We start from the raw sequence: 27,129 nt of genomic DNA on the forward strand, positions 1-27,129 counted from the left end.
AACATGGAAGTTCTATTTATTGAGATTATGTTATACCAATAAATAATAGAAATATGATCATTTATAAAGGTAATTTCCTCCTTATGTTTCCCCAATGAAAAACATTAGACAACATTTGATCTGATAAACCACCACTTTTATTGCACTCTGCACCATAAAATGTGAGCATAAAAACTGTCATGACTACAGGTTCTGTTGTGATGAAATGTAGCTGGTGATGTTTTTTGCTCGTAGTTCCTTATAGATCTTAACCACAAGGAAGCTATAAATATAGCAGCCTTCCGAAAAACGGACTGCTTTGTGAAACCAGACCAACTGAAGAGACAAGACAGTTATTTAACTACTTATTAGCAATAATTAAAATAATCCTTTAAAAAAGTTAGAAAACAAAACAAATATAATTTATCTTGAGCACCACTTTTGAAAGCTTGGCCTGTGTTCATAAAACATTTGTCAATTTTTATTTACACATCATAAAAAAACACAGGCTGTCACAGACATGAAGCTGATAAGGTAAAAAACAGTAGATGTAAAGCAATTACCATAATAAACATGCGATATAAAACAGGCAAATGTAGTTGATTGACTTACCTTTGACAAGTATCACATTATGACCGTTAATAAGGAAGTAGCAGGCGGGGCAAAGGTCTCTGTGGTTGTACAAGGCCAAAAAGGAGAAGCAGTTATTTACTTAGTCTCTCACCAATATGAGAGGGGATCAGAGGTTAGAGAAGGAGGACATGGTTAAGAATTAAAAGTCAACACCACTGGAATAAAGTTAATATTGGACTGCGTCAGGCAAGCAGCGAAAAAATTCTTCGGCAACCTCAAGTGTTGTTTTTGTCAACACACCCGTGGCAGTACTGAAAATAGAAACTTGAAGTTGGTCTTGGGACAACAAAGGAATTGTACAGGTTCATAGCATGTGTGTAGCTTAATGAACCGTGATTACGATGGAGACTTTATCTTTCAAAATCACCTCGGACCACTTTCTGCTGTGTCTCTTCCTGAGTCTGCTTTGGGTAAGTGCCTTTTTAAAAATATTTCTGTTCTGACAGTGATCACATGTTTCACCTTTTTCAAAGAATAGGTACTCTCAACAAAGGAAAAGCGTAAAAACCACAGCAATGGTTCAATGCATGATATGAATCATTACCATAACGGTTAGACAGTGAAACGCATTGCCGGAAATATCCGTATGTACAGAAAAAAAGAGATGCACAACATAAGAATGGACTTTTTGTAGATGGTGAAATACGAGTTAATTTAGTCTTTTGTCAGTAATCGGTTTTTACTGACTTCCTTAGAGAAAAAAGATAAATGAGGAAATAACTTAACGTAAATCATAAAACAAGCTATACCTCAACAAATTGTATTTTATTTATTATATATTTCAGACAAAGAAATGTAACTTGATAATCTCTTGTATTATTGTCTGTATTTATAAGAATACTTAGGTATAATATAGTAGGGAATGTAGATCCGGATTTGCTTGTTATTATTTTTAGCAAGCAGTGAATGAATCATTTGCCATCTTTTTAAGTAGCATATATTTGTGATTGTAAAATGCTACAACCTTTTTCTGGCCATAATTTAAATGTAAAGATCTTAAATGGTTCATTTCCTGAAGTTTTATGTAATAGATGTACGTGATGAAGGAAAGATTGTTGACGAGGAGTGTATTTTAACCTTCTTGCACACTGCCGTTCACAATTGTTCATGTAAAAATATAATGTAGATTATAACAGCAAAAATGTAATTGCTTTGGGATACTCACATATTGCATTAGAGTTATCTCTGCTATGAGTCAGTTAAACACTTCTGGAAATGTTGGACTGTATGAAATTATACTTTTTGCGGGTTAGTCTATTCTCACTGTTCTCCAACGATTCCTTTTTTGTTTTTAGGGCATTACTGAGACAACCGCAGCATCAACAGGAGAGGCAACATCATCAAGCGAACCTCCAACCACTTCATCAACAAGCCTTACAAAAACAATGACTCGTAAGTTTGAGCCCCTGCCCTTTATCTCTGTCTGTATTGACTTGTATTATAGTGCAGACTTGTATGAAGGCCCATTATAATGTCATTTTGTCTCACACTGAATTCTTCTTCTTCAGATAATCGTGTATTTATGTAAATGTATTATAATAATTTTCACGCACTTATATATACTATATTTAGCAGCAGAGAGACATGACAATATACACACTTAACTATTACAATTATCTTTACATCCCAGCTCCCCGTGATGCAGAAGGTTTCAAATCACTTGCACAAACGGAGACCAGTATAACTCTGCGGTGGAAAAATGTGGATGCAACCTTCAACTATACACTTGTGATCAATGGAGAGGAGATTATTGTCACTGCAACAGCTGGTCCTGAAGTGAAACACACAATCCGAGATCTTACAAATGGAACTAAATACAACTTCCAGCTCTTCACTGTGTTTGAATATGCCAGAAGCACTGGAGTAAACCTCACTGCAGTCACAGGTAAGATGTTTTCCCTCTGATACAGGCAATTATAATCAGGGGTGCACATAACTTGTTTGCCCTGGTTCTCAAAGGAGCACCTGGAGATGTTGCTTGGTGCGCATCCTTAAAATGAAATAAACCGGACCTTTTGAGGGGTACTTGACTTTATGACCTTCACACGATAGCGAGGGGTAGAGCGAGGGATCGCAGATGCCGTGCGGGCGGCTCAAAAAAAAGTAATCTAAATGGCTCGCGAATTATACTCTCTCTTCTGTCTTCTCTCATCTCTCTCTTCTCTCTCTCTCTCTCTCTCAATGTTGGTGCGCAGATGCGCTTTTTTTCAAATGATCCGGTGCTCCTTTTTTTGCGGGGGGCGCGCATGCGCACCAGTTATGTGCAGCCCTGATTATAATGTAAATTCAAGTTTCTCGTTAACTGGGGGGTGTTGCTCACTTTACATATTTGACTGTTATTGATAAAATACTGGAATTGAATGCGACTTATTTTTTTGAGGAAATGAACTACAACAAATACAACATTTGATACAGGAAATGCTGTAATTTTTGTATCCTTCTGTGTAATTTTGTGACTGTTCCTTCATCATGTTTCTTTACTTCTCAGCTCCCCCTAATGCAGAAGGTTTCAAATCACTTGCACAAACGGAGACCAGTATAACTCTGGGGTGGAAAAATGTGGATGCAACCTTCAACTATACACTTGTGATCAAAGGAGAGGAGATGAATGTCCCTGCATCAGCTGATACTGAAGTGAAACACACAATCCCAGATCTCCCAAGTGGAACTAAATACAACTTCCAGCTCTTCACTGTGTTTGAATATGCCAGAAGCACTGGAGTAAACCTCACTGCAGTCACAGGTAAGATGTTTTCCCTCTGATACAGGAAATTATAACATGTCAATTAAAGTTTCTCATTAACTGGGGGGTGTTGCTCACTTTACATATTTGACTGTTATTGATAAAATACTGGAATTGAATGCGACTTATTTTTTTGAGGAAATGAACTACAACAAATACAATCTTTTGCTGTAATTTGTGTATCCTTCTGTGTAATTTTGTGACTGTTCCTTCATCATGTTTCTTTAATTCCCAGCTCCCCTTAATACAGAAAATGTCAAATCAGTTGAACAAACGGAGACCAGTATAACTCTGCGGTGGAAAAATGTGGATGCAACCTTCAACTATACACTTGTGATCAATGGAGAGGAGATTATTGTCACTGCAACAGCTGGTCCTGAAGTGAAACACACAATCCCAGATCTTACAAATGGAACTAAATACAACTTCCAGCTCTTCACTGTGTTTGAATATGCCAGAAGCACTGGAGTAAACCTCACTGCAGTCACAGGTAAGATGTTTTCCCTCTGATACAGGCAATTATAATCAGGGGTGCACATAACTTGTTTGCCCTGGTTCTCAAAGGAGTACCTGGAGATGTTGCTTGGTGCGCATCCTTAAAATGAAATAAACCGGACCTTTTGAGGGGTACTTGACTTTATGACCTTCACACGATAGCGAGGGGTAGAGCGAGGGATCGCAGATGCCGTGCGGGTGGCTCAAAAAAATGTAATCTAAATGGCTCGCGAATTATACTCTCTCTTCTGTCGTCTCTCATCTCTCTCTTCTCTCTCTCTCTCTCTCTCTCAATGTTGGTGCGCAGATGCGCTTTTTTTCAAATGATCCGGTGCTCCTTTTTTGCGGGGGGCGCGCATGCGCACCTGCGCACCAGTTATGTGCAGCCCTGATTATAATGTAAATTCAAGTTTCTCGTTAACTGGGGGGTGTTGCTCACTTTACATATTTGACTGTTATTGATAAAATACTGGAATTGAATGCAACTTATTTTTTTGAGGAAATGAACTACACAAAATACAACATTTTATACAGGAAATGCTGTAATTTTTGTATCCTTCTGTGTAATTTTGTGACTGTTCCTTCATCATGTTTCTTTACTTCTCAGCTCCCCCTAATGCAGAAGGTTTCAAATCACTTGCACAAACGGAGACCAGTATAACTCTGGGGTGGAAAAATGTGGATGCAACCTTCAACTATACACTTGTGATCAAAGGAGAGGAGATGAATGTCCCTGCATCAGCTGATACTGAAGTGAAACACACAATCCCAGATCTCCCAAGTGGAACTAAATACAACTTCCAGCTCTTCACTGTGTTTGAATATGCCAGAAGCACTGGAGTAAACCTCACTGCAGTCACAGGTAAGATGTTTTCCCTCTGATACAGGAAATTATAACATGTCAATTAAAGTTTCTCATTAACTGGGGGGTGTTGCTCACTTTACATATTTGACTGTTATTGATAAAATACTGGAATTGAATGCGACTTATTTTTTTGAGGAAATGAACTACACAAAATACAATCTTTTGCTGTAATTTTTGTATCCTTCTGTGTAATTTTGTGACTGTTCCTTCATCATGTTTCTTTAATTCCCAGCTCCCCTTAATACAGAAAATGTCAAATCAGTTGAACAAACGGAGACCAGTATAACTCTGCGGTGGAAAAATGTGGATGCAACCTTCAACTATACACTTGTGATCAATGGAGAGGAGATTATTGTCACTGCAACAGCTGGTCCTGAAGTGAAACACACAATCCCAGATCTTACAAATGGAACTAAATACAACTTCCAGCTCTTCACTGTGTTTGAATATGCCAGAAGCACTGGAGTAAACCTCACTGCAGTCACAGGTAAGATGTTTTCCCTCTGATACAGGTAATTATAACATGTCAATTAAAGTTTCTCATTAACTGGGGGGTGACATATGACATATGACTCACTTGACATATTTGACTGTTATTGATAAAATACTGGAATTGAATGCGACTTATTTTTTTGAGGAAATTAACTACACAAAATACAATCTTTTGCTGTAATCTTTGTATCCTTCTGTGTAATTTTGTGACTGTTCCTTAATCATGTTTTCGACACGGTGAGTCATCAGATCCTCCTTTGCACTCTCCAAAAACTTGGAGTTTCAGGCTCTGCACTTTCCCTCCTCACTTCATATCTGAAAGACCGTACCTACAGGGTGACTCGGAGAGGGTCTGAGTCCCACCCTTGTCAATTAACTACAGGGGTCCCTCAGGGCTCTGTTCTTGGTCCCCTCCTCTTCTCCCTGTACACAAACTCACTCGGATCAGTCATTAGCCCGCATGGTTTTTCATACCACTGCTACGCTGACGACACCCAATTAATTCTGTCCTTTCCCCGCTCAGAGACCCAGGTCGTCGCACGCATCTCTGCTTGTCTAGCTGACATCTCTCAGTGGATGTCTGCTCATCACCTCAAGCTCAACCTTGACAAGACTGAGCTGCTCTTCCTTCCGGGAAAAGATTGTCCCACTCTTGACCTAACAATCAACATCGGCACCTCAGTTGTTTCCCCGACTCAGACTGCAAGGAATCTGGGTGTGACCCTAGATAACAACCTGTCCTTCACTGCAAACATAGCTGCCACAACCCGTTGCTGCAGATACACGCTTTACAACATCAGGAAGATACGTCCCCAGCTGACACAGAAAGCGACGCAGGTTCTGGTCCAGGCTCTCGTCATCTCACGCCTAGACTACTGCAACTCCCTCCTGGCTGGTCTACCTGCATGTGCCATCCGACCTCTGCAGCTCATCCAGAATGCAGCGGCTCGTTTGGTCTTCAACCTTCCTAAATGTTCCCACACCACTCCGCTCCTCCGCTCCCTTCACTGGCTTCCGGTAACTGCTAGAATCCACTTCAAGACACTGGTACTTGCTTACCATGCTGCGAATGGATCTGGCCCTTCGTACATCCAGGACATGGTTAAACCGTACACCCCAGCGCGTGCACTACGCTCTGCATCAGCCAAACGACTCGCTGCGCCCTCGCTGCGAGGGGGACCCAAGTTCCCATCGGCAAAAACACGTGGGTTTGCTATCCTGGCTCCAAAATGGTGGAATGAGCTCCCCATTGACATCAGGACAGCAGATAGCTTGCACATCTTCCGGCGCAGACTGAAAACTCATCTCTTTCGACTCCACTTCGAGCAATTGAACAATTAACAAAGCACTTATATACTAATAAAGGACTGGCTTATCTAAAGCCAGTTGAGTAGCACTTGAAATGTTTGGCTCTATGAAACCTGATGTACTTATATGATTCTGTTTTCTTCAAGGTTGTGTCTTCCTGGTCGAATGTACTTATTGTAAGTCGCTTTGGATAAAAGCGTCAGCTAAATGCAATGTAATGTAATGTAATGTTTCTTTAATTCCCAGCTCCCCTTAATACAGAAAATGTCAAATCAGTTGAACAAACGGAGACTAGTATAACTCTGCGGTGGAAAAATGTGGATGCAACCTTCAACTATACACTTGTGATCAATGGAGAGGAGATTATTGTCACTGCAACAGCTGGTCCTGAAGTGAAACACACAATCCCAGATCTTACAAATGGAACTAAATACAACTTCCAGCTCTTCACTGTGTTTGAATATGCCAGAAGCACTGGAGTAAACCTCACTGCAGTCACAGGTAAGATGTTTTCCCTCTGATACAGGTAATTATAACATGTCAATTAAAGTTTCTCATTAACTGGGGGGTGTTGCTCACTTTACATATTTGACTGTTATTGATAAAATACTGGAATTGAATGCGACTTATTTTTTTGAGGAAATGAACTACACAAAATACAATCTTTTGCTGTAATTTTTGTATCCTTCTGTGTAATTTTGTGACTGTTCCTTCATCATGTTTCTTTAATTCCCAGCTCCCCTTAATACAGAAAATGTCAAATCAGTTGAACAAACGGAGACCAGTATAACTCTGCGGTGGAAAAATGTGGATGCAACCTTCAACTATACACTTGTGATCAATGGAGAGGAGATTATTGTCACTGCAACAGCTGGTCCTGAAGTGAAACACACAATCCCAGATCTTACAAATGGAACTAAATACAACTTCCAGCTCTTCACTGTGTTTGAATATGCCAGAAGCACTGGAGTAAACCTCACTGCAGTCACAGGTAAGATGTTTTCCCTCTGATACAGGCAAATATAACTTGTCAATTAAAGTTTCTCATTAACTGGGGGGTGTTGCTCACTTTACATATTTGACTGTTATTGATAAAATACTGGAATTGAATGCAACTTATTTGTTGGAGGAAAGGAACTACAACAAATACAAAGTTTTATACAGGAAATGCTGTCATTTTTGTATCCTTCTGTGTAATTTTGTGACTGTTCCTTCATCATGTTTCTTTACTTCTCAGCTCCCCTTAGTGCAGGAGGTTTCCGAACAGTTACACAAAATGAGACCAGTATAACTCTGCAGTGGGACAAAGTTGACGATATCATCAACTATACACTTGGGCTCAATGGAAAGGAGATTATTGTCACTGCAACAGCTGATATTGAAGTGAAACACACAACCTCACAACTCACAAGTGGAACTAAATACAAGTTCCAGCTCTTCACTGTGTTTGAATATGCCAAAAGCACTGTAGTAAACCACACTGCAGTCACAGGTAAGATGTTTCTGTCTATAAAAGTTTCTCTGTGTTGTTGTGGCTGTTGCTCATTTATTTGACTGTTGCTGATAAAATGCTGGAATTTATAGATTATTGTCTTTCTTTACATCATAGCTCCTCGTAACACAGAAGAGTTCAAATCAGTTGGACAAAATGAGACCAGTATAACTCTGCAGTGGAACAATTTGAAAAAGATCTTTAATTATACACTAGTGTTTAATGAAAAGGAAATAAATGTCCCTGCATCAGAGGAACTTCTATTGACACAAACAATCTCAGAACTCACAAGTGGGATTAAATACGAATTGCGTCTCTTCACCGTGTTTGAAAATGTCAATAGCACTGGAGTCAACTACACTGCAGTAACAGGTAAGACGTTCTCTCTAAATTAGGCCAAGCTCTTTTATGATATGTCATTTAAAGTTTCTCAAGGGGGTGTTGCTCGCTTCATATAATTGACCTATTAATAAAATACTGACATTGAATTAAACGTATAATTGTTAGGGGGGAGCAGACTACACAAAACACAAAGTTGTATCTTGGCTATCCTGTTTTATGTTTCATTTATGATGTTTCTTTACTTCCCAGCTCCCCATAGTGCAGAAGGTTTCCAATTAATATCACAAAATGAGACCATTATAACTGTGCAGGGGCAAAAAGTGAATACAATCCTCAAGTATTCACTCATGTTCAATGAGATGTTGATAAATGTCACTGCATTAGAGGGATAAGACACATTTAAATACAACATATTAGGGCTCACAAGTGGGACTAAATACAATTTCAGTCTCTCCACTGTGTTTGAAAATGTCCTAAGCATTGGAGTAAACTACACTGCAGTCACAGAGATGTTTTTATATGATATAGGCAAAGCTCTGCAATAATATGTAATCTTAATTTTCTCAGTAACTGTGGTGTACCTCGCTTCATATGCTTAATTTTCATTGATACAATACTGGAATTAAATGTAACTTATTTGTCTGGGGGGAAAAGTTCCCAAAAACCATACGTTTTATCATCGATATCTTGCAGTTTTTCCAAATGTTAGGCTGTGACCAATGCTAATCGTGTTTCTTACATCCTAGCTCCCCGTAACACAGAAGAGTTAGAATCAGTTGGACAAAATGAGACCAGTATAACTCTGCAATGGCGGAAAGTGAATGCAATCCTCAATTATACACTTGTGATCAATACAAGTATGATAAACGTCTCTGCATCAGAGGGACTTGACAAAGTGAAATATGTAATCTCAAACCTCACAAGTGGGACCAAATACAATGTCAGTCTCCTCACTGTATTTGTAAATGTCAAAAGCACTGGAGTAAATTACTTTGCTGACACTGGTAAGATTTCTCCTCTTTGATATAGGCCTGATACAGGAACCACAACACGGTTCTATAGTAATATCTAGGATACATCTAAACAAGCATCTTACTTTTAAAGACTGTCTCTAAAAGTTGTCATAAACCATGGAATATTACTCACACTTAATCCTCATGTCGGACTGAATGTTTTTTAATTCACTGCATATTTAAACCTGTGTCTCTCTGTAACCCTACATGTGTTCATGTTGTTACATGGCGTGTGTGTTTTCAGTTCCCTCAACAGTGGATTCTGTCCATGTGACTGAACGCTCTGTGACCAACATAACCCTGATGTGGCACAGAATGAAAAATGACTGGGACTACCGGCTCGAAATGAATGGGGAAAATAGAACAATCCTCCAAAGTAGAACCATGGATGAGGTGTCCCATTCAATCCCAAATCTCGAGCCTGGAACAGAGTATCCATTCAGAGTCATTACACTGTTCTCTGGACTCAGCAGCATTGCTTATGAAGGCTTCACAGTAACAGGTATTTGAAATAAAATGAACACAGTCATGGTTCTTGCAAATTATGATTATCTTATAGAATGATGTGCTAACTGTGAAACTGAAGTTTTTTGTCTGCAATTCTTTTCTCATTCTTTTCAGGCATAGACTGTGCAAATGGAAACTGGCATGTAACTACCTCATCGATCCAAGGAACGGTTAGAGGTTTGTTCTCAAGTGCAGAAGCCAGTAACACATCAACCCAAATTAATGGCAGTACTGGAAATAGCAGTGTGTCATTTTCTGGACTTTACCCTGGCGCGACCTATAACGTGACCCTTCAATATGAGAAAAATGTCACGACATTTGAACAATGTAGACACACTGTGACAATCGGTAAGTACAAATCTGTCTTTCCACATGAATTGAATATTTGTCTGTGTTCCCCACAATAATGTGAAGTACTAACATAATGTTTAAAATCTATATTGTAAGATTCAAGATTTCAGCATTTAAATAATTGAGTATATGGGCTGCTATTATAATGTATTAAACAATACATTTATTAATTATTATCTAAAGAATGGGAACATTACTTTGTCTTTAAAAAGTGAAATTCTCCTCTTTTTTTACAATCAACTATCCCCCAAAAAATGTAAATACCAAACAAGTAAAACAGATAAGCTCTGAGAAAGCATTAATTACTGGTCAAACTTGTCGTGGGTAGTTAAACTCACTAGTTAAACAAATTAAATAGCATTATAGTTTTTAAGAGGATTTTCTGTAAATTGACTAATCACGTGTTACTGTATGTTGCATTGTGACTTTTATGGGAAGTAAACAACTTTCAATGAACTTGTGAACTATGATAACAGCTAGACAGGTTTGTGTTGTGGTTTCTGAATTGAAATATATATTTCCACTTGTTTTTCTCAGTTCCTCCGTATTTAAGATCTTCATGTGAGTACTCTGCAGCCGGCTATTCTATGTCCATCATCTGGAATAAACCGGAAGGTATCTGGACTTCAGTGGAGGTGAACGTCACCGGGAAAACTCTTAAAAAGCTTGAAAATGGGAAACACTCTCTGGACATTTCTGGATTCCTACCTGCCAGAAAATATGAGGTGTCTATAGCTTCAGTGTCTGGAGATGTAAGAAGTGATGAACCATTCGTTTTTTCGTGTCTTACTGATCCAAGGGGTGAGTCAAAGTTCCTGTATTACTCTATAAAAATACAATTTCAGTGTATCCTGATGAAACAGTTTACCAATATATTTTTACTTATTATTTTGCTGTTTGGCATCTTTTAAATGACTTGCTTTTTGTGTGGTTATAATGTCTGCTGTGCTGAGTATCTGGATGTTACCAAGCATTTAATCCAGAATCATTTTCTTGTAGGAGTAATTGCTGGGTCATTCTTTGCTGTTCTGATTTTTGCGGTCCTGGTCTGTCTGGTTGTCTTTATTTTTCTAAAAAGACCGGATATTATCAGGTTGGTGCCACCTCAGTGACTATAGTGAGATTATCTTCCTGAAATTAACTAAATTAGTCTAAATCAGACTCCCTCTTTGCTTATTTCCCAAAGCAGAAAAAAGCAATTTATTGGTGGTTCCAGACAATCCAAAGAAAAGAGCAAGTAAGTATACGTCATCATATCTTTATATTATTTAATATACTTTCAATATATTGAAAACATAAATTATGTGTTGTATAATTTGAAAGAATAAGAGGGTTTCCATGTGTAAAGATATGTTCTATTTACAATTAACGTCAATGTTCTTTAATATTAATGTATGTCAATGGTCTTACATATCATTAACACGTGATATCAATTCAAATATTGCCATTATGTTTTTCTATTTCAGAGCTATTCCTGTGGCAAAGTTTCCAGACCATTTCTACCAATTAGGCGTGGATGAAAACCGAGGTTTCAGCCAGGAATATGAGGTACATACAATAGCAAATTGTGTTTTGTTCTTCCTCAGAGCTCTTCCTATTTTTGCTTATGAGGGAACAACTTTAATGTTTTAATTTCCTTCTATTGTCCTTTGTCTTAATTTCATGCCATGTCATCTGCCATCCTCCATGCAGAGCCTCATTCCTGTTGGCACCGATCAAACACGAAATGCAGCCACTCTACCCGAGAACAAACCCAGGAACCGTTTCAACAATGTTCTGCCATGTAAGCCTGTCCTCTGGACCGGGACATCGTGAGCAATAGAGACTCATGAAATGGTCCAGATCCACTGACTCATCCGAAACAACGTCTATTTTGTTGTGGTGTGTTGTTGCAGTTAAACCATCTTTTCTTCGTCCTAGATGACTGGTGTCGGGTGAAGCTAGATACTCCCAATCCCAATGGAAACTCTGACTACATTAACGCCAGTTACATGCCGGTAGGTAGTGCTTAATAACGGCAACTTAATAAGTGTATATCTGATAAGCATTGTATAATTTGTTATCTGGAGTGAAATTGCCACTTATGCAAGTAAATGGTTAATAAACAATGAAAACCCTGCATGAACATTCATTCTCTCTCAATCTAGCAATTAATGTTGATTCTCTGGGATTTCATGTAATGACAATTGCTTTTCAGGGTTACAACAGCAGCAAAGACTACATTGCCTGTCAGGGTCCTCTGCCCACAACTGTCAATCATTTCTGGAGGATGATCTGGGAACAACGAGTGAAAGGCATCGTTATGGTAACCAATTGCACTGAAGGAGGAAGGGTAAGTCAACAGGGACATTTGAAAAAAGTTTTAAAGCCAGATTTTAAAGGAAGTACAAACTTCATTCAGTGAGTCAGTGTTAATAATTTGCTAAGTGTCAAATGGTGACTTCATTCACACGTATTGCCACAACTTCAATAACCTATTTTTCTTTATGTTTTTTTCCTAGACGAAGTGTGAGCGGTATTGGCCTGCAGACAGTAAGCCTGTGCCTCAGGGAGAGCTGATAGTAACCCTTAGGTCTGAGCGGCAGGAGCCCGACTGGACTTTGAGGGAATTTAGAGTGAAAAATGTATGAAACCCTCTTCAATGTTTATGATGTAACTTAATAGGCTTCTTATTAATACGTTTCCAAGTCACAAATAACTATTTAATGTTTCATAAAACAAGCTTGTTTGAGTTTGTGCACATATGCTTTTAAAGAGGATAATGCTTGAGAACTTGAAATATATTTGCTCAACACAAATATTTACTGTATTTGAGTTCCTCTATTTGCATCGTCTTCACAGAGGAACAACTCAGAGCAGCGCACAGTGAAACATTTTCACTTCACTGCCTGGCCTGATCACGGAGTCCCTGAGGGCACAGAAGTACTGATCCAGTTCAGAGGACTGGTGAGACGGCACATAGAGAGAGACGGGGCTGGAGCACCAACTGTGGTTCACTGCAGGTACAAGTTTTACGTCAGGAGAGTAACCTATGCTATTCTTTTGGCAGTTTTGTTTAAAAAACAATTCAGTGGAACAAGAAATCAGACAAAGGTCAAAGACAGGAGCCCTGTAGTTAGGTCAAATGAATAGCTTACTGCTACATCATATGATATAGATATGCATACACATTTTAAATAAAATATCAGCTTTTGAAACTTACTAGCTGAATTTTCACGTCAGTATAAAGTGAATAGTTGCTCAGGACTTATGGGACTACATGATGGTGACCATCATACCTTTTGCTGCATGTCTCTCTTTTAGTGCTGGAGTGGGGAGGACAGGCACTATCATGGCCTTGGATGTGTTGCTTCAGCAGCTAGAGAAAGAAAGAGCGGTGGGCATCAATGGCTTTGTGCACAAGATGAGACTGAGTCGCCCACACATGGTGCAAACTGAGGTAAAACTAACCCTCATTCTGAGCTATGACTTCTTTAGGTACCCTTTATAATCTTTTGATTTGTGGAAACAGGTGGTGAAACAGTACAAGCACTGTTCTATAGCAAGTTTAAGCTTTGCGTATTTTTCCACGTAGATGTACATTTCCAACAGTTGTCTTTTTCAGTTCCGCATTTAACCTACTAAGGTAGAAATGTTACCAGAATTACACAATAACAATGTATTAATGTATGTGTCACTGCACATAGGTGTGTGTTTACAAAATACTTTTACATTCTGTGTAATTATAAATGTTAATAAGTCCAAACACAAAAAGCTTGGCTTACATTATTAGAGAATTATGATAAACATCTTTAAGGAAGTATCACCCAGAGCACAGTGTGAGAATTAATACTTTAACCCCAAAGTTTTGCTTTCCACATGACCCACAGATTTGGTTTGTGTATTTCAGTCTCAGTACGTGTTCCTGCACCACTGCATCATGGACTGCCTGCAGCCTCATGAGAATACTGAAGAGAACATCTATGAGAATACTGAAGAGAACATCTATGAGAATGAAGACATGATTTACGCCAACGCCACTGCACTCCGAGAGTTTCCTCAACAAAAAAACATAAACTATACAACTTGACAGTACTGATCATCAGTCTTTTATGTACTTATAATAACTAAATCTACATGCTATATTTTGCTAAACTGTAAATATGAAAAACATGTAAGCCTATATTTTAATATAAATTCATAGTAATCTTTAGATTTTATTTAATGTATAACATTGTGTTCATCTTATCAGCTTAATGTGTATGATTCTTGTTATCATTATTATTATCATCATGTGAGGGAACAATATGATGACTGAAGAATTTTTTCGCATTACATTCAGACTTTATTTGTACAAGAAATAAAATAATTTTTATTAACAAATATATCTGAATGTGTTTACAAAGTCTTTAAATGAAATGAAAAGACAACATGCGTCACATTTTCCGTTAGTGTCAACAGTAACAAACTATTTACATTTTGCATTCTGAGCTGGGTTTTGGGTCCAGTGATTGTCCTCGATGTATGTTGATGACAACACACCCGCTCAAGCATCCTCTTATGTGTCTTGATTCGATGTGTCCTGGCTACTGAAGCTGCTAGAGAACTTAACATCGATGATTTCCTGTCTGGCTTTTAAGGCCTCGGGGATGATCTTGGCTGGCACTGTTCGCAACTTGCTTGGATGCAGGGGCTCAATTTTACCAGCTACAGGCGGGGGAGGGACGGAGAACTTCTTAGCGAGGTTATGAAGGACACAGCATGCCTTGATGATGTTGTTTTTTTTGTCCAAAGATTCATCGTTTGCAAAACCAAGTTGCATTAGACACCTGAAACGCCACTTCATGGAGCCGAGTGTATTCCGCATTACCTTTTGGATCTTTGTGTGGGCCTCGTTAAAGCGGATCTCTTTTTCATTTGTAGGTTCTGCCACAGGAGTCAGGACATGTTTGCTCAGGTTGTATCCTTTCCCACCTAAAGAGACAGGACATTATGCAATTAAAAATATGTAGCATTAATTGTGGAGGGTACAAACCAGACTTGCCTTTTTTTGGCAGACAATTGAGAAACTGTACACTTCCCTAAAGGAAACCGCATGATTAAACCAGAAGATAGTGGTGGATGAAGTGACAAAGCATACGTGTTTCAGAACTGACACTAAAAAGGATGTGTAACGTTCCTGCATACAATATAATAATAGTAATATAATATAATTATACTAATAACATGATATCAAGTAGTAATTGTATGATATGACAGCATTACAGGGGGTTGTTACAAAATGCTACTGACATTGTTATGATGTGATATGATCTTTTGAAATCTTGAAGTATTACATTAATTCTTTAGAAACAGTTTTATTTTTGCTTCAAGGCCAACTTGGTCTCTGGTGAGTCTTTGACATACAACTGAACGCTTGACACACAGTCACACTTCACATTCATTTGTTAACCATTAGAACATTTATATCTCTGTGCCTGTAGGGAATTTCCTTACATCTGGGGAAAACCTCTACTTGAACTAAAGGATAAACTGATAACAAGTTGGTGCTTAAAGGTCACTGGGAACATGAAGAACAAATGTAGGCCATTTCTTTAAGGATTCATATGCTCAAAGGCCAATTTAAAAAAAGATCTTGGTCAGATATGCATGTTGTTGTGGTAGTGTAGTGTTTTTGTTTGTTTTATTATTTGAAACAAATACACTGTTAGATACAAAGCTACATTTGAGTTATATGTATTTTGCTTGAGTAGGTTTTATTGACAGGGAGGCAATGAAGTAGTGATGTGTGAGTGGGATGATTATACACTGTAATGTAGGCTACTATAATGTGTCACTTTGATCCAGCTTTTGATTATTTGTATCTTACCAATAACCCAAAACGGTCCATGCACTTCCTCCTCCATCTCCTTCCCTTTGATGGATGAGTACCACATGTCCTCCTCATACATGCTGCCCACACAACACTTCTCCACACTCAGTATGTTTCCGTCGCTGTCACATATGAGCTGGCTCGACACCGATGTGAAACCCAACGTGTTGAGGAAAGACCTGAACCTCTCCTTCTCATATGGAGAGGCTCTGATCCTAAAGTGTGCTGGAGCCAGGACGCCCAGCGCGTTTGGGATCCCGCAGAACTTCTCAATCCTAGAGGCGACACTATTTTTGGCATTGTGGAACAGTGGGAAGGAGATGAACGCATCGGACATCCCCGCCAATACCTCGGAGACTGTGCTGAGGATCTCGGGGCAATCCGCCTGGCTCTGTCCAGCTCTCAGCAGGAGGTCGGGGGAGGCAACTCCATGCGCGTAATAGTTCAGAGCCACCATGACCATCTCGTCCGCGCACAGTTCTCCTTTCTTCGAGTCGATTTTCTTTAAGCGGATGCGCACAGCGTCTGTGATGAACGCGATACATGGTCTGGTGAGGTGAAACACCAGAAACAAAGCACCGTCGTCGAATTGGTCGAAACACGTCGGATCCACGTGGGTCTGCTCGAGGAGCTCCTTCTGGACCGCGAGCCACACTGGCAGAGCAAAGGCCATTTGATTACTATTGTACTGAGTTTAAATTCAGATGTGGCTGGAGAAAAGAACGGCTGACAAAAAGTAAACAGTAGTACATTACAAGTGTCATGGAAGCTGGGTCTTCTTCTGTCATGTTAAGGCAGTCCACAAAGCTGCTCTTCATCGCCACCCAGCGGACAGGCATGCTGAAGTCACTTTAGTGGAAAGTACTATGACTTTCCAATTAAAACATGTTGGAAATATTTATGTTTATCGTGTGATTGTTGTTATAAAGATAGAGGAACAACATTTGTTCCTTCCCTCTGTCCATTTGACTATATTTGAGTCGGATATGCAACTTTCTATAAATAGGAAAAGGGTTATTAATGGTGTACTTGATGTGATGGATATGTTGTGTTCTATTGGACAGACAATAGTATCATATATATTATTTAGATTCAGATTATTCTTCCATGTTAGCATACATTTCAATGCTTTCATCGTTTTCTTGTTGATCCAAAGAAAAAGGAGACCTTACTCTTACCAAAATATGAGAGACGAAAAAGCTGCCAAGATTTATATTTGAAAGGAAATACACTTATTTTGAACTCTTAAGGAACTTAAAGGTTACCTATTATGCAAATTCCACTTTCTCATGTCTTTTATACATAAACATGTGTCCCCTCTGTGTAAAGAGATTCTGAAAGTTTCAGGAAAAAAGATTTGCTCACTTTTTGTCCTGATCCATTTATATAAAAACCTGTCAGATTTTGGCCACTTTATGTCATAACGATTTTTTTGGCTTGTGTAACCATTAGCCAATCATCAACCAAAGTACCCCCCCCCCCCCCTCCCACCTTATCACCTGAATCTCCTCCTAGAGAACTCATCTTCTCCATCACAGGGTCTTCTCCCTTAAAAAAGTTACACAATGCCCCTGTCAAAAAATGGCAACAATGGCCAGATCCTGCCTTGGGCCATCTTCTCTGACATCTATCAAATGATCTATTTATTTCAATGTTCTTGTACTCAACAGCGATGTCCTAACCCGAGATCACATCTGTGTTTATCACAGTACTAAATACTGTAGAAAATGGAAAGCATGAAGCAGAAGACATGACCTTCAGGGAGAGGGGCTCTCATTGTGCTGCTTCCCCGAAATGAACCAAATACAGACACTTGTTGTCCGATTTGGAGGGAGAAATAGTCTGCCACATGAAATGGTAAACATCCTTTAGTTTAAAAAAAAAAATACAGAACCAGACTGTTTTCCCATTTCTATCTTCATGCTAAGAACCAAAGACACTTATTTTCCGATTTGGCGGGGTCGAAGGGGCATCTTGTGCATGCTGGTTTACAAATTATGCTTTGTCAGGAGATTGTTGACAAAGACAAGTGCCCTTCTTGTGCAAAACTGGAAGTGACCAAAACACAGTGAAAGGTCACCTATTATTCAAAATCCACTTTTTCATGTATTGTATACATAAACATGTGTCCCCTCTGTGTAAAGAGACTCTGAAAGTTTCAGTAACATTTGTTTTCTCTTTTTGTCCTGATCCATTTGTATATAAAAACCAAGGTACCCCCCCCCCCCCACATCACCTGCATCTCCTCCTAGAGCACCATTGTGTTCTTTTTAACCAAACATCTCTCAGAGGGGCGTGGGGAGTGGCTCCTTATTTTCATCTAAAGTAACAGACAGAGAATCAGCACTTTGGAAACAGGGCTGAAACAGAGGGGATTATGGGTAATGCTGCAATGCATGATCTGCTTGGTATTTCGAGCAAAACACTTCAGAGACATGTTTTGTATATATCTGAGACCTATAATATATTGATGAAAAACGGTATAATAGGGGGAAGAGAATGGCTGATTTCCCCCTGTCTTTTTAAAAGATATCCCCTTTGTGTATAGAGTTTATGAATTCACTCTATATTGGCAGAAGCAGGAAGCCTGTACTGTAAAGAGAAAACTGCTTATCAGTTAAACATATATAGCATCAATAAATATGGTGCGGAACTTAAAGTGAAAAAGAGGAAATGTAGGTAAGACACTCAAAATAAAACATTAACATATATACTTTGGGACTGAAGTAGATCTGAGTCGGAGGTCTAGTTAAGATCAGATGTATCTTGTGCCTTAACATTGTAAGTCAGAATCATGGCATTTTGTAGCTTCACTCCTAGTATTTTAGCAGTGGACACTGAGGTTACTATCTTCCCCTTGATAATCGCAATGGAACAAACATATTATGTAAGATATCTTCTTTATGATATTTGTTACAAATATTAATCACATTTTCTTTGCATAAAGCAAACATGTATACAAATTGATTTATTGAATATAATCATATATTACATGCTCCAACAATAAGTTATTGGTGACATTGTGTTACATCACACTCAACATATTACAGCTTCACACACACACACACACACACACACACACACACACACACACACACACACACACACACACACACACACACACACACACACACACACACACACACACACACACACACACACACACACACACACACACACACACACACACACACACACACACACACACACACACACACACACACACACACACACACACACACACACTTTGTCCAATGTAGATCCGGAACATACCACATTGTCCCCATGTTGCATTGATCTTTGGTAAATAAACAAAGCAGAATTCTTTATAAACAAAGATGAAAACCGTGACACCATATTAAATACCCAGCAGCCTTCCTTCTTCTTGGCGTCCAACTAAAATGTGTTTCTGTTTGTCATAGCTTAGGTGGCAAATAAAACATTCTGTTGACTTCACTAATGTCAATATCTCTCAGTCTGGGTATTCCCCCTTTGTTGCAGTCTGTTGTCTTCTGACCTTTAGCGTACACATCTGTAACAAAAAGGGAAGCATTGAAATATGATGTCAAAATAACTGTATCATATATATTATCATTAGAATATAACATACATACAGTATGATATCCTTTTAAATATGCTTTCCTATTTTCAATTATATATTTTTTGATAATTGGTTATGTTGCTTTTGGTATGTGTTGCAGAAGTCATTATACTGTAGTACTAATACTGTATGTGTATAGTGAGGTGTGTTAATGTTGCCCTACAGGTGAATTGCGACCTAAACAATAAGTCGCTGTTAGCATATAGCTTGTCCTCACCTGTCATGTTGTCCAGGGAGTCCAGTGGAGCCGTATTGTTCATGTTCACACCGAAAAGCAACACCAGAATAATCACTAACGTCACCAGCAGATAGATGGGTGCAGCAAGGGCCCAATATCTGCACAAGGAAGGAAAATGTCTCAGTTAATGGATCATAAAACTTTTATTATGTATTAACTATTTTGTTAATTGATAACTACTATCCAATCATGGTCTTTATATTTACTTTTGAGGCCAGTAAGTGAGCCCTATTGAATGAAGCCACTCCTCTGGTATAAATGCCCACAGACAATACAGAACTGTGGAGAGAATAAAAGGAACGTTAATGTGTTATTGATATGGATGACACATTTGTTATGTTTGCATACCTACTAAGAGTATTTTACATTGGAGATATGCGCTTTGCAGGTATTTTGCACACACAACTATGGCAACAAATCCTCATAATAATAACATAACAACATCCCCTTATCAAAATGCAGATCTTATTGCAATTGTTTTAATCGCACTGGACTGCCTATGCTATTGCTATGTATTAAAACCGTAACAAACATGCTATTCAATACCCTAAATATCTATATTTTATCTAGACGTGTTAAGCATTTCAATACTGGATGAGTTAGATGAAAATATGTGACTTACAGAAGCCAAACTGAGAGCCTAGGTAAAGGACAAACCCATAGATGGCTCTCTCAGGCAGAGGAGAAGGAGAGTTTACCACCATGATCTGAAACCACAACAAAAGAAGCAAGAAGATGAAGTGTCGATTAAAAGAATAAATAAAGCTTAAAATCCATGTTTGACCCACTTACATACCTTTGAATTCTAGATGAATGCCTTTCAAAGAGCTACCAGATATCTTCCTGACAACACACCTAAACTGAGCTTTAGTAATTTACTACGACGACATTGACATAAACAACATGGCGAATGTATCTGAAATGTAAGTAAAAACATTTAACTATCGACTTTTATCGAAAGGTAGGCTGCTTCTTTTCCAAACTGTCAAACATCTCGCCTACGTTTTGTCCGAAGTTATATTCGGTCCGATATGCAACGTTTGCCACACAACGAGTTTCCGTCTTTCGAATAAGAAGCAAAACAAACAGCAAGTTATATATATTTTAGCGTATTAACATATCACATACACTAAAGTGAATATAAGTTGAAAAATGCAGGACAATGGTTGATTTATTAAAGCCTAACAAATAACTACACATACGCATTTTACGAGCTCGTGTTTCTACCGGACACATTTGGCTGATGCACGTGTCGGAAATATACATTTCAGCATGGCTTTGGATCTGCTGTAGTTCACTGAGCACATTTCATTGCAGATAAGGAAAACATACTAAGATTTTATCTGTTTTGGTTTCGCTAAAAGGTACATTTACTCCGGGGTAACATGTGTTGGTGAGACCGAGTTGACGGTTGATTTTATAACGTTAAACGGTAACTAAGCGACGCAGCTCTGACGGTCCAACGTGGCTGGGGACGGTTAACATACTTTACTTCGAAAAATATTTTATCAAAAGTGGCCACAATGTCAGCGGTGAAGGAAAAGACAAAAGACTCGTCTGTTAAAAAAGGACCTGCAACTACAGAAAACAAATACACAGTTAAAAATAAGAGGAAACAGTGGATGAAGGAGAAGTTTAAAACCATAAAGCCTCAACCCCAGAAACAGGAGAAAGCTAAAGTCCAGCAGGTGGCTCCTCCAAAGGATGGCCTGCAGTTCTCTGCGAACTGGAAGGCCTTACAAGAGGTTTGTCATTGAAATGATCTGTCTCTAACTTGTTACCATGTTTCACATCTGTTTAATAGATGTAATCACATTCAGTTTACTGAAGTTTAACACTTTGCTAAACTTTCCACAGATGTTGAAGGCCAGTCAGCCGGAGAAGAAGCAGCCTGTGACACCAAAACCTCCCAATGGTGCTCTGCTAAAGAAAGAGAAAACTACTAAAAATATTTCCAAGAACAATCCTGGGCAGAAAGACACCGGGAAAAAAGAGAAGCAAAAAGCTGTTGTTGTTGCCCCTAAGGACTCTAAGGTGAACTCAAAGGGTCCAGCTGTCTCTGAGGTCAAACAGTCTGCTGCTCCAAAAAGGAAAAAGGACAGTGGGAAGATGAACGGCGAGCAGCCAGCTAAGAAAAAGAAGATGGAGAAGATGGTGGAAGAGACAAAACCTACAGAGTAAGAAGCACTGATGTCTGCTTATATTGAGGTCAAGAGGAATTGTGTCCACTAACTTCATCTTGTTTTTTGCTATTGCAGAGCGGACCTCTGGTTTGATGATGTAGACCCGGATGACATCGAGGCGACGGTGGGAGCTGAGGCAGCAGACATCATGAGGAAGAAGCAGGGCATTCACAAGAGCAATGACACAGAGAGCTCCCTGGTCAAGGAGAAAGCCTTTGAGGGGTGAGTGAGGACAACGTTGGTGGTCTTTTGTAGCACAAATGCTTCATGTAACACTTGTACGAGTGTGACATCCAATTGAACCAGAATGCAACATTGGCACTGGTCCATCTGCTGTGTTTGCGGTCCCTTTGCATCTTATCAATGGCCCTTATTTAGAAGAATAGTTTGGGGTCGTTTTTGAGGCATTTACTTATTTGCTTTATCGCCTTTAGATAAATGAACGATTTATACCACTCTTCTACAGTACAGTAAAAATAAGGTGAGTTTAAAGACTGATTAATTAGTTATAATAATAAGTTATAATATTTAGATTTCTGTTTGTGTTTCCCATTTGACATTTGACATATAGACTTGGAGCTGGTTTTAATTAATTTAAAACACATTAAAAGTGTCAAACACTACTACATGCAATGGAGAAATGTGGCACTCAAGATAAATGGCTCAATACAGACAAACGGAGAGGAATTCAAATTGTCTTATCAAAGTCAAATTCCTTGTATGTGTACATACTTGGCAAATAAAGCTTCTGGTTAACAACATATGCAACAAAAACAGATCTTCCTCAGGCAGGTTGATGTCGTAGTGAACACTGTCCACTCATCACCTTGTTTACCATTCGCCCACCGTTAGCCTCACCAGAGCCGTGGCCATTGACTGCGAGATGGTGGGAGTCGGTCCTGACGGAGAGGAAAGCATCTTGGCTCGCGCGTCCCTCGTGAACCAGTTTGGAAAATGCATCTATGACAAATACGTGAAACCCACAGAGAAGGTGACAGACTACAGGACAGCTTTCAGTGGCATCAGACCAGAAGACATCATAGACGGTAAGTAGTGAGAAACTAATACAAGTTATAGTTCATTGCTTTTAAAACGTCTGCATGCTGTGTAACTCCATGACTTGACATCCATGTTTGCCTCACTGCAGGAGAGGATTTACAGACTGTGCAGAGGGAGGTTGCTGAAATCCTGCAAGGCAGAATAGTAGTCGGACATGCCATACACAATGACTTAAAGGTAGCCTGGATGGAGAATCTGAGCAGGAACTTGAATCATTTTCAAAATAAATGAAGGCTCTTGTTTAGCTAAATATTTGTATCTGCTGTTTCAGATTTTACTCTTGGATCATCCCAAAAAGAAAATCCGGGACACTCAAAAGTACAAACCCTTTAGGAAGATTGTAAAGGTACGTTTACTTTTTGAAGTTGTGCACCCCACTTTACCAAATCTAAGAATCAGTGTTTAATGTTATGTGATTATTTATTTTTATTTTTAGAGTGGTCGACCATCGCTGAAACTGCTTTGCAGAGAAATACTCAACGTTAAAGTCCAACAGGGCGAACATTCATCCGTAAGTCATCAAACACACTACCCACTTAACAAAAAGTGTGCCAATTGTTTTCCTATTTCTCTCACATTGACTGTTTATTACACAGTAAAAATATAAAAATAAAGCGTCTTGTACCCACTATCCACTGTTTACCAGGTCCAAGACGCACAGGCCACCATGAGGCTCTACACGTTGGAGAAAAAAAAGTGGGAATCGGACATTAAAGCTAGTCATAATAACAAAGACTCAGACAAGAAGAGGGTGAGAAAGCCAAAGTCCTCCAAGAACAAGAACGTGAACGTGAACAAGAACCTCGTGGGATTCTGAATCCAAAACCAATCTGCTAGGACACCTGTGGACGAGCAGCACAGACTGAAATGATCAGAGGTTTGGAAACATGTTCATAAAGATGAGTTTTCAACGAGTGGCCCTCAGACAGGATGTGAAAGACTTGACTTTCACAAAGCCAGGAGTGTTCTGCCTGAGCACCTCAGGAAGGAACTTGCACAGGAAGTGAAAGATCTGAGAGATCATTTAGTCTTTTTCTTTTTTTAAACATAAGCCTTTCCATCTTACATATTCAAAGACCATCATTTACTTAGATATTTCAGTCGGCGGGAAGTGGAAACATCCAGAGCTCATGAGGACTTCAGAAAATGTTTCCACCAGCACACGATCTTATTTTTGCATAATGTTTCCAGTGTTATAGAAACCGTGTGTTTAGATCCTTGTTCTCTCATAACTTTTGTTTGTAGTATTGTGGTTCCTGGTTGCCTTAATTGTTCAAAAAAAAGTATGAATTAAACATGAGAGAAATGCAATTACTGAAAAAACATAAAATACTAACCAAAGTTGTGTCTGACAGAATTTGTAACATCTAATCTTCTATTTTCACTAAAATGATCTCTCTTAAAATCAGAGGGCTGACATATGACAGATGTAAACAACTTTTGTTTTAACTGATGCTTACCTCTTATAATGACTACACACAAGATGTTTGGAAGCATGGTGAAAATTGTGTCTAGTAGCACAGCTGCTAGACAAGATATAGTTTCAACATCCCAACTTGCAATGGTCTCATCGCAGGAAAATGCATCGGCAAGTAAGGAATATGAAATCAAACATCATGCTACCATTACTCGTATACAGGAGAAGTCTCTTATATAACATCATTTACTCCAAGTGTTTGAGTACACAGCTTGTTTCTAGTGATTGACATGGAGGCTCTGCATGCACAGCAACATCAGCCACATTCATTCTTGATCATTTGATCTGAAGTGAGGGAGGAACAAGAGGAAAAACCTGTTGAAGAAGGATGGTGTTGACCAAAAACAAGGACGGTATCTTTATCAGGTAAAGATTATTGCATTTTAAACGCAATGACAGTTATTAAATAATCCTGCTTCCCTATCTTGTTCTTCGTTAACATGGTTTTTATCATAAACAGCAGCTTGTTTACATCCACAAAGTTGGCAGGTTATTCCTGGCTTTGATGGCCAAAGGCTCCCATGTCAAACCACCAAATTGTTCTTTATTGAATTGAATTAACAGTGTTGACACATCACCTCCATATGGGTTGTGACCCAAAATGCATCTGCAGAAATAAATTCCTCCTTTCTACTTATTTTTGCTTTTAACTCCAGATAAATATACTATGTTTTCAGCTATCTCAAATGCTAGTTTCATGGCACTGATCCCGTTTTGATTGGGGCTTCTCATAGCTGCCCAGTCTTCTGTAAGTGTGTGTTATTTCGCCTAATAGTGGGATTCAGGCTCCTCGTGTGCCTGCAGTTCATCGTTATGATTAACTGTCCATGTTTGATGGAGAACTTGCCTTTCTTATATTAGAAATGCAATCTTGGTCAGAAGAGTCCCGACTCTAAATCAGTATGGATCAAACTCTTGGAGCCACAGGTGGATGACATCTTCTTTCCTTTATCTTCCTCTTAAACGAACCCTTCAAATTTAGTGTGAAAAACTCTTACCCTCATGCTATATATATATTTTTTTGTTTGCACAAATGTGTGTTATGGTTGTTTTTGGTCTCCGTAACACACAGCCTTCTCCAAGTTGTTTGAGAGTACTTGTTTTATCCTTACTTCTTCTATCTATTAATTAATGCTATCAAATTCAGCATTACAGGAGTGATACAATAATGGATTCTGTTTACCCGTGTGCCAACAGTTTGTCAGTGTGATTTGCTGCTCAGCGCCTGATGCTCAAGGTGCCCTACATGGCTGATGTCCTTGGTGTCCAGGCTCTAAATTAGACTGTGTGAAGCCCGGTGATGCTGTGATGCCTCTGATAAATATCTGAGCAAATGTCAATATACATTTGGTTGAGGGTTTGACTCATCTGATGAAACAAACCTTTCTTTTTATATTTTATATTTCGGGCTCACGATGGGTGTTTTGGCACAGCTGTGTTATGATTGTTGCAGGTGTAACATAAAAGCAGAGAAGACTCCTCCCTGGATTTCCCCTTTGTGCAGCCGATGACTGTTAAACTATGTAATGTCTCCCCCTAGTGGCCACACATTTAAAGACAGGAGGAGAGCCAATTGATACAGATATGATTTGATAAATGAAAAATGGTTGATTTCAAGGTTTTTACCTCTGACAATTATGGAACATATACTTAAAGAAATATTTTTGTATCAAATATTTATCTAAATAATTTAAATATGTGCTGTTATAAAGGAACAAACAGACTGCAACATTTGTAAGAATGTATCAGAATAATGCAAGTCCATGTTCAAGGATACGAAGGCTATTATAACAAAGTATTCCTCTTGCTACCTATATGTCTCCACATGGTGATGTCTCATAGCCGAACTGAACAAAACACATTTATTAAATTATATATCGATGCTAAATTTCATTTTAACTTCAATAAATTCAAAATATAAAATCCATCTCATCCGGCAATCCCCTTCCTTTAGTACCTTTTTAGATTGATGATTTCTGGTCTGTATTTTGTGACATTATGAAATAGTCTAAACAAAATTCCTGTACAATTGTTTGCAATAAATTCTGTTTAATCAATGTTCACTATTATACTTGCAGTGGTATGTGCTGTACATATAAATCCATGGTCTCAATATAAGGCCTTGGTTACATTTTCATAATAATACCGTATTTATGTCTTTTCATTCTTGAATTAATTTGGTAATTAGTACTGCTCGATCGTGCATGACATAATGAAGCTGTAGCACATCTCTGGAGGACTGAAGAGTCTCATTGAATTGTCCTCCTAATAACTGCAGTGCTGGAAATAACATGATAATAGTATCACATTTTAAATAATCTCGTGATGGGTTTGGAGGCATTGCTGCTGTTGCTCAAATAGCACTTCATTCATAATTAAATAAGAGAAAACTCACTGCCTTCCATTTGTACCCCACATTGTCTCAAAAGGGATTAAACTCAATATTAACATTTGTTGTGCGGTTGGTGTTGGTTGTAAACACACAGCACAACAAAAGCAG

At 38.7% G+C, this 27,129-nt stretch overlaps 4 protein-coding genes across 9 annotated transcripts; 2 read left to right on the top strand and 2 right to left on the bottom strand.

Moving 5' to 3' along the window:
* Positions 1-135: 135 nt before the first annotated feature.
* On the top strand, positions 136-14,565 carry LOC117544937 (receptor-type tyrosine-protein phosphatase H-like). 6 transcript variants are annotated; one of them, XM_034214473.1, is made up of 25 exons: positions 136-1,022; positions 1,908-2,004; positions 2,243-2,497; positions 3,101-3,355; positions 3,591-3,845; positions 4,458-4,712; positions 4,948-5,202; positions 6,762-7,016; positions 7,252-7,506; positions 7,753-8,007; positions 8,125-8,379; positions 9,096-9,353; positions 9,607-9,864; positions 9,984-10,217; positions 10,758-11,021; positions 11,220-11,313; positions 11,410-11,457; positions 11,687-11,768; positions 11,913-12,003; positions 12,141-12,217; positions 12,418-12,552; positions 12,722-12,844; positions 13,062-13,222; positions 13,524-13,659; positions 14,110-14,565. In XM_034214473.1, the coding sequence occupies exons 1-25, from the start codon at positions 954-956 to the stop codon at positions 14,287-14,289; spliced, it is 4,602 nt and encodes a 1,533-aa protein (XP_034070364.1). In that variant the 5' UTR covers positions 136-953; the 3' UTR covers positions 14,290-14,565. The 6 variants fall into 6 exon arrangements, with proteins under 6 accessions (XP_034070364.1, XP_034070367.1, XP_034070366.1 ...); XM_034214472.1 differs by having other exon boundaries at positions 137-1,022; positions 11,407-11,457; XM_034214476.1 differs by lacking the exon at positions 7,753-8,007 and having other exon boundaries at positions 11,407-11,457.
* On the bottom strand, positions 14,522-16,854 carry si:dkey-197c15.6 (putative nuclease HARBI1). The gene is made up of 2 exons (XM_034214478.1): positions 16,069-16,854; positions 14,522-15,173 (listed from the first exon to the last, which is right to left on the bottom strand). The coding sequence occupies exons 1-2, from the start codon at positions 16,742-16,744 to the stop codon at positions 14,758-14,760; spliced, it is 1,092 nt and encodes a 363-aa protein (XP_034070369.1). The 5' UTR covers positions 16,745-16,854; the 3' UTR covers positions 14,522-14,757.
* A 2,148-nt stretch (positions 16,855-19,002) lies between these two features.
* On the bottom strand, positions 19,003-20,920 carry pigp (phosphatidylinositol glycan anchor biosynthesis, class P). The gene is made up of 5 exons (XM_034214515.1): positions 20,707-20,920; positions 20,533-20,617; positions 20,117-20,189; positions 19,890-20,008; positions 19,003-19,603 (listed from the first exon to the last, which is right to left on the bottom strand). Exons 2-5 carry the CDS (start codon positions 20,612-20,614, stop codon positions 19,488-19,490), a joined length of 390 nt encoding a protein of 129 aa, XP_034070406.1. The 5' UTR covers positions 20,615-20,617; positions 20,707-20,920; the 3' UTR covers positions 19,003-19,487.
* Positions 20,921-21,143: 223 nt separating this feature from the next.
* Positions 21,144-24,574, top strand: rexo4 (REX4 homolog, 3'-5' exonuclease). Its single transcript, XM_034214288.1, has 8 exons — positions 21,144-21,655; positions 21,768-22,087; positions 22,169-22,315; positions 22,946-23,139; positions 23,241-23,329; positions 23,424-23,498; positions 23,589-23,663; positions 23,799-24,574. Exons 1-8 carry the CDS (start codon positions 21,434-21,436, stop codon positions 23,967-23,969), a joined length of 1,293 nt encoding a protein of 430 aa, XP_034070179.1. The 5' UTR covers positions 21,144-21,433; the 3' UTR covers positions 23,970-24,574.
* Positions 24,575-27,129: the final 2,555 nt, after the last annotated feature.

The sequence above is a fragment of the Gymnodraco acuticeps genome, unplaced genomic scaffold (assembly GCF_902827175.1).
Source record: "Gymnodraco acuticeps unplaced genomic scaffold, fGymAcu1.1, whole genome shotgun sequence".
NCBI lineage: Eukaryota > Metazoa > Chordata > Actinopteri > Perciformes > Bathydraconidae > Gymnodraco > Gymnodraco acuticeps.

Bases quoted from the DNA above. Each gene is read 5' to 3' on its own strand.
- LOC117544937 (XM_034214472.1), top strand. From the start codon at position 954: ATGGAGACTTTATCTTTCAAAATCACCTCGGACCACTTTCTGCTGTGT. The intron at 4,713-4,947 runs GTAAGATGTTTT...TTTAATTCCCAG, and splicing joins AAACCTCACTGCAGTCACAG to CTCCCCTTAATACAGAAAAT. The intron at 5,203-6,761 runs GTAAGATGTTTT...TTTAATTCCCAG, and splicing joins AAACCTCACTGCAGTCACAG to CTCCCCTTAATACAGAAAAT.
- si:dkey-197c15.6 (XM_034214478.1), bottom strand. From the start codon at position 16,744: ATGGCCTTTGCTCTGCCAGTGTGGCTCGCGGTCCAGAAGGAGCTCCTC. The intron at 15,174-16,068 runs GTAAGATACAAA...CTGTCTCTTTAG, and splicing joins TGGACCGTTTTGGGTTATTG to GTGGGAAAGGATACAACCTG.
- pigp (XM_034214515.1), bottom strand. From the start codon at position 20,614: ATGGTGGTAAACTCTCCTTCTCCTCTGCCTGAGAGAGCCATCTATGGG. The intron at 20,009-20,116 runs GTAAATATAAAG...TTCCTTGTGCAG, and splicing joins CTCACTTACTGGCCTCAAAA to ATATTGGGCCCTTGCTGCAC. The intron at 19,604-19,889 runs GTGAGGACAAGC...TTTTTGTTACAG, and splicing joins CTCCCTGGACAACATGACAG to ATGTGTACGCTAAAGGTCAG.
- rexo4 (XM_034214288.1), top strand. From the start codon at position 21,434: ATGTCAGCGGTGAAGGAAAAGACAAAAGACTCGTCTGTTAAAAAAGGA. The intron at 22,316-22,945 runs GTGAGTGAGGAC...GCCCACCGTTAG, and splicing joins AAGGAGAAAGCCTTTGAGGG to CCTCACCAGAGCCGTGGCCA. The intron at 23,499-23,588 runs GTACGTTTACTT...TTTTATTTTTAG, and splicing joins CCTTTAGGAAGATTGTAAAG to AGTGGTCGACCATCGCTGAA.